General features: G+C 35.2%; 1 protein-coding gene across 1 annotated transcript; it reads left to right on the top strand.

The window, feature by feature from the left end:
* Window positions 1-631: 631 nt before the first annotated feature.
* mrpl27 (mitochondrial ribosomal protein L27) lies at window positions 632-3769 on the top strand. Its single transcript, XM_085170359.1, has 4 exons — window positions 632-763; window positions 1275-1403; window positions 1863-1930; window positions 3132-3769. Exons 1-4 carry the CDS (start codon window positions 724-726, stop codon window positions 3336-3338), a joined length of 444 nt encoding a protein of 147 aa, XP_085026485.1. The 5' UTR covers window positions 632-723; the 3' UTR covers window positions 3339-3769.
* Window positions 3770-13948: the final 10179 nt, after the last annotated feature.

The following is a 13948-nucleotide window of genomic DNA, read 5'->3' as shown; positions in this document are numbered from 1 at the left end:
AAGAGGTGGAAAAAGCACTTAGATGAAAAAAGAAAAGGAAGGTTGGTTTTACAAAATCCAAAGGAAAGTAGGAGAGAGGAGAAGCACAGGAAGGAACAGCATAGAGAAGATCACATCTTTGACTTGGGCATACAGGTTTAAACAGCACATTATTTTTAATAGGATAGCATTATACAGGAAAATATGACAGCAATAGAGAAGATGAGACCATAGAGCGTGATTTAGTGCATTATCGGAAATATGAGGTTGAGAGAAGACAGCTAATCCAAAAATTTGGATTACTGGACTTTGTTGATTTATTTCAAAAGAGCTCAAGAAGTGTCTCAGCAGGTCATATTGTGCTCTTTAACACACCGTGGGTTTTGTTTTGGTTTTTTTAGTCATTTCGGTCCACACTCCATACCAAATGGTGGCGGTAATGCACCGTTTCGTTGTTTGAAAACCGCCAACAGAAATAACAGAAGGAAGAAGAATAAGTTGTTTTGTTTTTTTTTCCAACAAGCCTTTATTCAACATATGTACAAACAAACAAAGGCATCTATTTGTCAACTGAAATCACGTATCTTAACTGCAATGCAGGTTGGACAGGTATACTTATAACGGAAGAAGAAGTAGTGCATTTTGGTTTCTATTACGGACTTTTCTGTATTTCTTGAGGAACATGAACGTAGCAAAGGTAAACGGATGTGACGTGGGTGAATGACGTAGGCAACATTGCTCAAGATGGCTACGCTGGTGTCGTTAATGGTCAAGTCCAGAACAGGTATCAAACATTTCAATGAGTGCGGCAAACTTTCAAACGGACATTACAGATTACTGCTCACACGAGCGCCGAGTGGCTTTGAATTCTGAGCAAGTGCTTCTGTCGAAGTGTAACTTAGCAACCACTGTGTCCTAACGTGTCTGCATGTGAGGTAGCGCTGAATGTCACGATGCAGATCAAATGAAGAGCGAATAGGATTTGTTCTTTAAAAATATTAACGTACACTATACTGTTGACAGTGTTGTTGCAATTTATTGATTCTCCTCAGTTCTGCTCATTTAAGATACGTGGGACACGTCTCAATAAATGCAATGTAGATCGTGTTCACTGTAAGCTAACCCTGTGTGTTGATTGAAGACCTCATACCACTAGGTAACAGTCAGGGCATAATAGTGGGGCAATATCATGTCCTACATATAGATTTTTTTTTTTTTTTTAAAGTGTCACGTGCCGAAACTGAATTTAAAGCGAAAAAAAACTCAAGTGAACGCGCTTGTTTTTCTGATTTCAGGTTTGTTGGTACCTGGTCAGCTCTCTCTGCTGGACTCGGTGAGGTTTGCGTCTAAGAAAGCCGGCGGCAGCAGCAAGAACCTCGGAGGAAAGAGCCCTGGGAAAAGATATGGCTTCAAGAAACAAGATGGTAACAGCAAACAATTATATCCATATATTTGTATTCCAAGTTAGGACCTGTTCTAGCCTGCAGTGTTGGGATGTGCAGGTGAAGTTAAGAGGATGTGGGACAGTTAATGTATTTTTGTGCTTTCCATTAGTTTTTATTAGCATTTAGTTTTAATGTTTGCTTGTGTTTTTTTTTCCAGAATGGGTCTGCTCAATGCAGTTTAGTTTATATTGGTTTCATGTTTAGCTTTTGTTTTTATGATATGAGCAGCATTTGTCAGACTGAGAAATTCAGAGGAATGCAGTGATACAGCAATACAGACACTTGACACATGTATGTACTGATGGCTTCTAAAACTGGTGGCATTGCTGAATTTGACTTTTCATAGTGTAAGCAAGAAGTGTATACAATAGCTAGAATTGGCATAAAAGGTCGGGCCTGGAATTTATTTTTATTTTTTCCCCCTCTTCCGTGTGGTAGGAAACTTTGTCCATGCTGGTAACATCCTTGCAACACAGAGGCTGATGCGGTATCACCCAGGAGCTCATGTAAGTTGCACACTATCCAAAAATGTTGGTGTGATGGACTTTCAGCCTAGAATTAAAAGTTTCATCTTAACACCACACTGGCAGCAGTTAGTTCCATGTGACACCGTGAGCTGTAGGGATGGGTATCGAAACCCGGTTCTTGTTGAGAACCGGTTCCCACTGTTTCAATGCCTTGGAATCGTTTGCCATTTTTGCAAACGATTCCCTTATCGATTCCAGTCGCCCCGAATGACGTCACCACGTTGCGGAGCGTCATTTACCTGGCAGGAAACATGGCGCCTAAACTCAACGCTCAAAAGTTTGATTATACTTTACGAGAACAGATGACAACAGGGCAACTTGCAATACTTGCAAAGTAGATATTTCGTTTAAGGGAGGAAACACTACAAATATGCAAAAGCATTTGCTCACAAAACACGCGATGACCTTAAATGAATGTCGTGTTTTTAATTCCGCTCCGGACTCGTGAATCTCAACCCAGCAGCAGCGGTAACGTTTGCACGTCCTCTCCCGTTAATCCGGCAGGTAAATAATCAACAACAGTGCATATTATGTTAGTGCGATCTGCCTTATTACAAAACCTGCCATTACTGTGCATTTAGGTGACCATGATGAGACAGACAGTCTGGCTCAGATGCTGGCAGTTCTCGCTGCAGTCTACCGTTAGCATCTCCTTTCAGGCCAGGATAGACGAATGTCACAGAGCAGTGACTAAGTTTGTGGTAAAAGCCTTGCACCCATTTGCCACAGCAGATGATTTTCGGTAAGTGAATGTGTTTAATTGTAGGCAGGGACATTACTGGATATTCTTGTGTAATTGCTACAGAATAATTTATGTTATACTTTGTTATTGCTACAGAAGAATATTTGTTTTATTATTTTACATTTACAATTTTTTTCCTGGGGACCCTGTGACACCCCATTGAAGAGCCGTAGGCTGTGGATCTCCTAAGATCTCACTGTTGGGTTTGTAAGGCCATGTTACTCCTAAATTTCTATCTTGTTCAAAGAGAAGATATAAAACAAAGTTCTAAGCTAATCGACCTTAGTGTTCTCCTTTTTTAAGAAGAATCGATAAGAGAATCGGAATCGTGAAAATCTTATCAATACCCATCCCTAGTGAGCTGTGGCAGAAAGTGAAGAGCTGGTGTAACTGCTTTTCATCTTGTTTCACTCCTGGTCCTTTTTCCTTGCCCTGAAGGTTGGAATGGGAACCAACAAGACACTCTTTGCTCTGGAGGATGGCTGTGTCAGGTTCACTAAGGAGGTCTATGTCCCACCACCACGGAGCCCAGAGGCCACTCAGGTCATCACCAAGCTGCCAAGAGGAGCCGTCCTCTACAAGACCTTCATCAATGTCTTTCCAGTCAAGCAGGAGGGTAAATTCAAGCTAGTGGACATGGTCTAAAACTGAGCACATAGAGCTCATTCGTATGTTGGTCTGACCTCAAAGATCTTTCCTGGGATCCCTGGAGTTACACGACTCTCTCAGTCTGACTTATAAACAAACGTTTGGGTCAAACTCCCACAGAATTTTACAATTTCTTTACAAAACAGAAATGAAGAAAGACATCTGTTGTTTCATTCTGTATAAGTCTTTGAGATGAGAGTTAAAAATGGTATGAATCCAATATTTCATGGTGTCATTCCAGTAGTCCATGATACAGGAAGTGTGATGAAAATAAATGTACAGTACACGACAAGTAAAGTGAAGAGAGTAAATTATGATTGTAAACTGGACTCAGTTCACACAGGAATTCCCATCAGACTGAACTGAGGCATCATCATACTGAATATACATATATTTAGTGTATTAAAGTTTTCTATGTGAAAGTCTTACATTGAATGAGTTGTGTCAAGAGCATTGTTGTGTTTAAGTGCTGTGAGTTTTCAGAGTAGAAAAGCACTCTACAGGTACCCATGTAAGTTTTTAAAGGGGCAAAAAGAATATTTCTAGACATTGCACAAAGTCGTATAGGAGATATAACTTGTCTGCATTTGTCCTCTTTGATTGTGAATAGGCTTCTGTTTACTGACAGAGGGATCTGCTGCTATTGTTTACCTTACACCAGGTAATTGAACATGCCACCAATTTTCTAAGTAAAAATATTTCTAAAGGTTTTAATGACATTAAATTCTCACCAGACGTCAGTATCAGCTCATCCGCTCCAATCATACAAAGGAATCAAACCATAAGTGTCAATAAATTATGTCTAATAATGGAAAAATGACACAGGTGAAAGTGTATTAAACATAGAAAAAAGAAAGGAAGGTGTGAAAAGTCATGACACCAGCTGAAATCTATCAGTGATTAAAAAACAATCCTGTCACTTTGTGCAAATTAATATCAGCTGGTTCAGTCCCAGGTGATGGCCTTAATAAGGTATCTCGTTACCAAGGTTTCATGATGGGCAAAACCAATGAGTACTTTCAAAATCTTTGGAACCTTATTGTTGCAAAAAAGAAATAAAACAGTAAGTACCTCAACCACCTTGTGTGCATGCTCACCATGCAAGACTGAAAAAGAACTGAGAAAAAGCAGGTTGAAAGCTTGCTGAACAACATTTAGACAAACCTGTGAAATACTGGGAGAATATAGTCTAGTCAGGACCAAAACCGAACTCTCTGCTTGCTGTAACACACACCAGGTTTGGAGGTCAAAGGAAACTGCATAGCACCCTGAAAACACCATATCAGCAGTGAGGTTTGGAGGTGGGAACATCATGTTGTGGTCATTTTTCACCATGGCACAATTGAAGAAAGGCTGAAGGGTGGACATTTAAGCAAGAGAATGATCCCAAACACAGACAAGGAAACTCTTATGTGGTTTCAGACAAAGAAAATAAAGCTGCAAGAATTACCCAGCTAATCATCTGACCTCAATCCAAACTCTGAAAAGAACTAAAGGTCAGAGTTCATAAAAGGGGCCCACAGAACCTGACTGTGGACAAATGAGTGAATCCCACCAGAGCAATGCATGGGACTAACCTCTCCATACAGGAGGCATCTTAAAGCTGCCATCACCAACATACGCTTTTAGCATTAAACACATTTCAGAAAGCGTTATCAGTACTTTTTTCCAGTGTCATTTCTCATTAATACACATGATTTAATTTATTGACATCTGTGGTTTGATTTCATTGCATGTGTGGATTGGATGAGTTGTGAATTTCAAGTCAATAGCACATTTACAAATATACTCATCTGGAAATCTGGTAACACGTTCGATATTCATTTTACTTGCTGTATATACTTCTTTTCATCCAATGCCTAATTCCTAGTATCACTAATCTAGAACCAGCTTAGTGGTGGTGTGATCAGCATTAGGACAGAAAAATATGTAAAGGAAAAATGGTGCATTTACTCCAATAATTAATTAACCAAGAAGTGTCACAAGTGGAAAGTAGGTGGTTTTGTTTATAGCTTAAATGTAACTAGGTTCATTAGAATTGGATAAAATCAAACAAACACTAATTTACCCATAGAACTATACTCTTTAACCCTCTGGCCTTGTTAAAAATCACTACCCTTTCAGCTTGTTCGTGGCCAAAAATGGCCACCCCTTGTTTACGTTTACAAAATGCTATAAAATTCATATATATTAAGAAAAATTCCCACTTTTTTTGACATGATTTTTTAGATTAGTACCAGTGCTGTTCATGAAAATCAAAATTTCATTCAAATTCATAATTTTAACCCTTTAAATACCAGTTAGATCACATAATCCTAGGAACTCATAAATGGAAAAAATCACAAAACCCCAATTTTTTTCCAAATAAAACATGCCATCTGATTTACTTTCTAACCATGATGGAGGTTAGATGCATAGCAATAATTAACAGTATCAATGACTTTTATACATCTTTGTTTTTTTGTGCAGTGACAGAAAAACATAAAAACTTCCTCTCAGCTTGTTCGTGGCCAAAAATGGCCACCCCTTGTTTACGTTTACAAAATGCTATAAAATTCATATATATTAAGAAAAATTCCCACTTTTTTTGACATGATTTTTTAGATTAGTACCAGTGCTGTTCATGAAAATCAAAATTTCATTCAAATTCATAATTTTAACCCTTTAAATACCAGTTAGATCACATAATCCTAGGAACTCATAAATGGAAAAAATCACAAAACCCCAATTTTTTTCCAAATAAAACATGCCATCTGATTTACTTTCTAACCATGATGGAGGTTAGATGCATAGCAATAATTAACAGTATCAATGACTTTTATACATCTTTGTTTTTTTGTGCAGTGACAGAAAAACATAAAAACTTCCTCTCAGCTTGTTCGTGGCCAAAAATGGCCACCCCTTGTTTACGTTTACAAAATGCTATAAAATTCATATATATTAAGAAAAATTCCCACTTTTTTTGACATGATTTTTTAGATTAGTACCAGTGCTGTTCATGAAAATCAAAATTTCATTCAAATTCATAATTTTAACCCTTTAAATACCAGTTAGATCACATAATCCTAGGAACTCATAAATGGAAAAAATCACAAAACCCCAATTTTTTTCCAAATAAAACATGCCATCTGATTTACTTTCTAACCATGATGGAGGTTAGATGCATAGCAATAATTAACAGTATCAATGACTTTTATACATCTTTGTTTTTTTGTGCAGTGACAGAAAAACATAAAAACTTCCTCTCAGCTTGTTCGTGGCCAAAAATGGCCACCCCTTGTTTACGTTTACAAAATGCTATAAAATTCATATATATTAAGAAAAATTCCCACTTTTTTTGACATGATTTTTTAGATTAGTACCAGTGCTGTTCATGAAAATCAAAATTTCATTCAAATTCATAATTTTAACCCTTTAAATACCAGTTAGATCACATAATCCTAGGAACTCATAAATGGAAAAAATCACAAAACCCCAATTTTTTTCCAAATAAAACATGCCATCTGATTTACTTTCTAACCATGATGGAGGTTAGATGCATAGCAATAATTAACAGTATCAATGACTTTTATACATCTTTGTTTTTTTGTGCAGTGACAGAAAAACATAAAAACTTCCAAAAATGGCCACCCCCTGTTTACATTTACAAAATGCTATAAAATTCATATATATTAAGAAAAAGTTCCCCTTTTTTTGACATGATTTTTTAGATTAGTATCAGCGCTGTTCATCAAGACCAAAATTTAATTCAAATCCTGACTTTTAACCCTTTAAATCACAGTTAAATTACATAATTTTAATGATTTACAAAGGGATAAAAGCATAAAATCCCCATTTTTTTCCTAAATAATACATGCAAACTGATTTATTTTCTAACCATGATGGAGGTTAGATGCATAGCAATAATTAAAAGTATCAATGAGTTTTATGTATCTTTGGTTTTTTGTGCAGTGACAGAAAAAAAAAAAAAAATCCCTCTAATTTTGTTCGTGGCCAAAAATGGCCACCCATGTTTACGTTTTCAAAATACTATAAAATTCATATATATTAAAACATTTTTCTACTTTCATTGACTTGATGTTTTAGATTAGTATCAGTGCTGTTCATCAAGACCAAAATTTAATTCAAATCCAGACTTTTAACCCTTTAAATACCAGTTAAATTACATAATTTTAATGATTTACAAAGGGATAAAGGGATAAAGGGATAAAAGCATAAAATCCCCATTTTTTTTCCTAAATAATACATGCAAACTGATTTATTTTCTAACCATGATGGAGGTTAGATGCATAGCAATAATTAAAAGTATCAATGAGTTTTATGTATCTTTGGTTTTTTGTGCTGTGACAGAAAAACAAAAAAAAACTCTCATTTTGTTCGTGGCCAAAAATGGCCACCCATGTTTACGTTTTCAAAATACTATAAAATTCATATATATTAAAACATTTTTCTACTTTCATTGACTTGATGTTTTAGATTAGTATCAGTGCTGTTCATCAAGACCAAAATTTAATTCAAATCCAGACTTTTAACCCTTTAAATACCAGTTAAATTACATAATTTTAATGATTTACAAAGGGATAAAGGGATAAAGGGATAAAAGCATAAAATCCCCATTTTTTTCCTAAATAATACATGCAAACTGATTTATTTTCTAACCATGATGGAGGTTAGATGCATAGCAATAATTAAAAGTATCAATGAGTTTTATGTATCTTTGGTTTTTTGTGCTGTGACAGAAAAACAAAAAATCCCTCTCATTTTGTTCGTGGCCAAAAATGGCCACCCATGTTTACGTTTTCAAAATACTATAAAATTCATATATATTAAAACATTTTTCTACTTTCATTGACTTGATTTTTTAAATTAGCACCAGTCCTAGTCATGAAAACCAAAATATAATTCAAATTTAGATATTATACGCTTTGAACTGGGTGTGGTTCCCAATCAGCCAGAGTTCACACCCAGTTTCACACCTTGGCTCAGGCGATTAGAGGATCATCAGGGGGTCCCTTTGTCCCTCTTGGGGTGGGGGGGACACTCCCACCTTCTTGCCATATTGCCAGAATAAATGGTCTGGAAGCTGTTAGGTTGACTTACAGCAGTAGCAACGTCTGCACCTGCATAAACTCCAGGACACGTTTACAAACAGTGTTTGTTGTTGTTTGCCCTGCAGCTGCAGGTTTGAACTGTGCAAAATGTCCTGTGATTGGGGTTTTTTTTGTTTTTGTTTTTGTTTCTAGAGTTAATATTTTGGGTATGGTCTCTTTTTATGAAAAATACAAGAGTAAAAGTGCTTTTCACATGTGCTTCAAAGCTAAGTTTGACTGGGAACCTCAAAGCTCAATATCCTGCATCCACAGGAATTCACTGCAGCCTATGTAATGTTTGATGCGTCATTATTTATTCCAGTCTATCTTGCAAATACATGTTTGTGCTGCAATGTCATGCACAAACACAAACTATCAGATCCTTAAGACCAAACCTATGTCAAAATTGTTTCATTATATTGGTCCATTGGAGTGTGGTAACCCATCAACCCCACCTAGTGGAAACCAAGAATATTACATGAAATTGCTTGCTTGGCAGAAAATGGGCCAAGGATGTCATGTGGTAGAAAAAATGAAAAACTACAATTTTCATGTGTTGAGTTTAGAATGAAAGCAATTTTACCTAAATTGCATGCTATAGTACTGCCAGTAACAAGGAATCAAAAAAGGTGGTTATAATGGGTTTCAATTGGCCAAAAATGGCCACGATCAGTAAAACAGGAACAAATTGGTGTATAGTGAATATTATTGACATTATTAAGTTGAAATGTTGAAAATTAAAAAATTTTTAAAAAATGCACACCTTTGGAAAGTTTCATTCCATTTGCATTAACAGAACAAAAATGGTTGAAAACCGAATAAAGAAAGTGGCCAAAAATGGCCAGATAGAGACCAGAGGGTTAATATGCTAGAGAATGTTTAAAATGTTTATAACAGTATGCCTAAAATATTCTCCTATATGTGGACCCTTACAGAATGCAGGGAAGCATGCTTTTCTGACCCAGAATCATTTGCACAGCTTTACATTCAGCAAAACTGTGAAAGGAACAATCTTAAGTATGGTGGATCAGTTTTATGCAAACTCCACAAAACAGTGTTTACTGTCTGAAGCTGGAGTACTAAAAAGTACAAAGAGGTCTGATTTGAAATGAAGGGTTGATTTTTTTTTCTGGTGCTCTATTTTTATATCTAATTTGGTTAAAAAAACAAAAACAACAACAACCACAAGATGGCACATCTATCTCACCTGTTACAGATGAGGATAAAACTTCCAATTAAACTTCATGTTTTGGTTAAAATGTTCCCAACTACTTTTTTCAACAAAGCAAGGGGTCTTCAACATAGGATTTCTAAATATAGCGGTTTATTTGTTTTCTTAGAGAGCATAAATTATTTCTATTTGCACACAATAACAAAATAATTTCAGAAAAACGGGTCAATTTTAGGGTTAATATTTTTAGCCTCCTAGTGTGTAATGATGTGCTTTAGCTTTTTAATGCTCAGATTAATAAAATCAAGTTAACAAGTTATCAGTGTACATACAGTATAAAATCTCCAACAAGGGTTTGACCTTTAACTTGAGAAAGCATCAAGTCAAAAAGAAAACTGTTGCTGCTCACAAAGCAGGAAATGGATATAGAAAGTTATCGCAGCATTTCTAAGAACTGGACTGAGAAGTATGCAAGAATATTAAGAAAACAGAAGAAAATACAGTCAACTTGGACGTCAGACTGTAAAATATTCATTAAGTTAAATGGAACACCAGAGCAGGCTAAGGTTCTAGTCATCAAAGAGATGACAGAAAATATATAATAATATGATATAGAAAAATATAACTGATAAATCAGAATGCAAAGCAGTGCTAAATATGATGGGACCGTCTAAGCTGCACAACCAACTCAGACGTCTGACAGTTTTCAACTAACAACTCATATAGATATTGAAAATAAGACATTGGTGTATGACAGCAACATAGATCCAGATTGTAATTTCTTTAACAATAAGACAAATGAATGCAATTATTATACAAATGAGCAACTTAAAAAGAAAATTAAGGTAGAAAAGGGTATAACAATGGTTCACTTTAATAGTCGAAGCTTATATGCAAACTTTCAATCCATCAAAGACTACATAACACAGTTTGAACAGCCATTCAATGTGATAGCCATATCAGAGACCTGGATAACTCCTGGAAAAGAAGAAGACTTTAAAATAAATGGATATGAATTCCTTCATGTAGACAGGATCAACAAGAAAGGAGGTGGGGTGGCACTTTACATTGATAAAAACCTAAAGTACGAAAGAATGGGAAGAATGACGACTGTTATGGAGTGATGGAATGTTTAACAGTGGAAATAAGTATGGAAAAAAGGAAAAACCTAATTGTCAGTTGTATATACAGAACACCAGGATCTAAGATTGAGATATTTAAGGATAATATGGAGGACTTATTTACAAATATAAATCAGAAAAGAATGTTTATCTGTGGGGACTTTAATGTTGACTTATTGAATCCAAATCATAATAAGAGTACAGAAGAATTTATTGATTCCATGTACAGCATCGGTTTATTTCCACTGATAACCGACCAGAATAACATCTCATTGCGCAACTCTATTAGGTAATATATTTACAAATATAATAGAAGAAAATATAAAAAGTGGGCTATTAATCAACGATATAAGTGACCATTTACCAGTCTTTGCATCTTATAATTGCCATTATAAAGTGAACAACGATGGACACAAGATTATTTACAAAAGAATAAGAACAGAGAAGACATTAAACTGTCTTAGAAATGAACTTTTAAAGCAAGACTGGAATATTATATATGAACAAACAGAAGTTAATAAAGCATACGAAGTATTTTTAAGAACATTTAACACATTATCAACTTGATAAAAACTGCCCAGTAATTGAAATCAACAGGAAACACAACTATGTAGGAAGACCATGGATGACTAAAGGACTACAAAATGCCAGCAAAATAATACCCTATATCGAGAATTCATAAAAAAGAGAACAATAGAAACTGAAAGGAAGTATAAAACTTACAAAAATAAATTAACTAATATAATGAGATCCTGTAAAAGAGAATATTTCATTAAAAGGTTAGAACACAATAAAGATAACGCAAGAGATATATGGAATGTATTAAACAGTATTGTAGGGGTGGCAAGGCAATGTGAAGGGAACCAAATGGAAAAAACAAACACACGAGCCTTCAATTGTTTTCAAAGCTCTGAATATATTCTCTCTTTTTTCTGGTACAGAGGTTTTTTGTCACGTTCACCAGCAACACATCCAGAAATAACCACACAAGCCTCTCAACAAACCCCTCCTTAAACAGATGCTGGTCATACCATCACCAATAAAATGTAAAAGGTCTTCCCACCCCGACACAGCCCAGCTACAAAAACCTATACAGTGAAATACTGCGGTTATTTTGACAAACCTCACAAATATCTGATTACAAAACACCCCCAGCCAAACAATATCCCAACTAACTAAATCAAATCAAACTGAAAATTCAACCCACTCCCACCCCCCCTCAGCTCTCATCAGATGGTTCAACCCACTATCAGTGGGTGATTGGAGTACAGATTGGAATGATATTGATATGGTAACAGTAAAGACAGTTATTGATGGTATTGTAAAACCATTAAAATATATATTCAACTTGTCGTTTCAAAAAGGGGTTTTTCCACAAATAATGAAAGTTGCTAAAGTTGTTTGCATCATTTTACAAACTATAGACCAGTGTCAATACTCTCCCAGTTCTCTAAGATACTGGAAAAACTTTTCACAAAAAGATTTGACAGTTTTGTGCAAAAATATGAAGTACTGACAGATAGTCAGTATGGGTTCAGAAGCAACAGATCAACAGCTTTGGCATTGATAGATTTAATGGAAAAGATAACGGAATGTATGGATAATAAGAGGTATGCACTCTGAGTTTTCTTAGATCTAAAGAAGGCGTTTGATACTGTTAATCATGAAATTCTAATTAAAAAAAAAATGGAAAGGTACGGGTTTAGGGGAGTGGTTTTGGACTGGTTAAAAAGCTATGTAGGGAATAGGCAACAATATGTACAAATAAATGAATATAAATCTAATTTGATGGATATAGCTTGTGGAGTACCTCAAGGTTCAGTACTGGGTCCAAAAATGTTTATTATGTACTTAAATGATATCTGCAGAGTATCGCAGATTTTAAAGTTTGTAATATTTGCAGATGACACAAATATACTGTGTTCAGGTGTGGAATTGCCACAGGTTTTGGAGATGATCACACAGGAATTAACAATATTAAAGAAGTGGTTTGATATAAATAAATTATCATTGAATCTAGATAAAACCAGATTTATGTTATTTGGAAACCAAAAGAAAAACATCAAAGTAGAAATATGTGTTGACTATGTATATTTAGAAAGAGTAAATGAAATAAAATTTCTTGGTGTGATCATTGACCACAAGCTCTGTTGGAAGCCACAAATTACTTATGTTGGGGAAATTGGCACGGGGCATTGCCGTCCTGGGGAAAGCAAAGCATATGTTGGATCAGAAAGCACTGTGCTTTACTGCCATATATGAGCTACTGTGTAGAGGTCTGGGGAAACACATACAAAAGTAATACACAAACAATAACTATAATACAGAAAAGGGCCATTAGATTAATAAATAATGTGGGGTACAGGGACCATACAAATGCACTCTTTGTCAAAATGCAAGCTATTAAATTCCAAGACTTGGTGAAGCTTAAAACAGTGCAAATAATGTATAAAGTAAGAAATAAATAGCTTCCAAAAGAAATCTGTAAATTGTTCATAGAAAGAGAAGGTGGGTATAACTTAAGAGGGAAAATACAAAGTGCTAGAACAACTTTAAGAACTATGTCTATCTCAATTGCAGGAGTTAAATTATGGAACAGTCTAACAGAAGAAATAAAAGAAAGTAAAAACATAAACCAGTTTAAATTAAAATATAAAAACCTCATTTTAAATAAGTATTAATGAAGAAAACAGGGTTAACCCAGGACGGTAATGTTGCTGGTAATGGTGTTGTGGTTCTCTTTTGTTTTTTGTTTGTTTGTTTGTTTGTTTGTTTTTCCAGAACATGTGAATCTGCAAATTTACACATTCTGTATTTTTCATATGAAAGAAACAATACTGTGGAGGGGCTTGCTTATTTCTTGTTTTTGATTTATGTATGTTTTGTTTTGTTTTGCTTTACTTTTGTTGTTTGTTTAATTTAAGACGAAAAGAAAATTAAATGAAGGAGAGGTAAAACTTGAGGGGGTACAACAATAAAGCCAGGCTCAAGTCCTTGAAGGAGTATGTCCTTAATATGATAAGGTTTCAGGAAAAGTGGGTCTGGGCCACTTTGTCTTCCAACATGACAACAACCCACAACATATATCACTCCTAGTGAAGAAGTACCTCCAGTGAACATTAGCAAACGGCCTGCACGAAGCAAATAGACTAAATGATTGACAATGATTATGGTCATGGAGGCAGGTATTTTTGGGAGTGGTAACTTTTTGTGAAATAATTTTGC

Source organism: Neolamprologus multifasciatus, chromosome 8 (assembly GCF_963576455.1).
Source record: "Neolamprologus multifasciatus chromosome 8, fNeoMul1.2, whole genome shotgun sequence".
NCBI classification, from domain to species: domain Eukaryota; kingdom Metazoa; phylum Chordata; class Actinopteri; order Cichliformes; family Cichlidae; genus Neolamprologus; species Neolamprologus multifasciatus.
The sequence above is the reverse complement of the archived record's forward strand: the minus strand, read 5'-3'. Positions and strand labels throughout refer to the sequence as shown.

What these genes read in the sequence shown, in the direction of transcription:
- mrpl27 (XM_085170359.1), top strand. Translation starts at nt 724, where the DNA reads ATGGCTACGCTGGTGTCGTTAATGGTCAAGTCCAGAACAG. An exon ending in TGGCTTCAAGAAACAAGATG is followed by an intron (nt 1,404 to 1,862) that starts GTAACAGCAAAC and finishes TCCGTGTGGTAG; the next exon opens with GAAACTTTGTCCATGCTGGT. An exon ending in GGTATCACCCAGGAGCTCAT is followed by an intron (nt 1,931 to 3,131) that starts GTAAGTTGCACA and finishes CTTGCCCTGAAG; the next exon opens with GTTGGAATGGGAACCAACAA.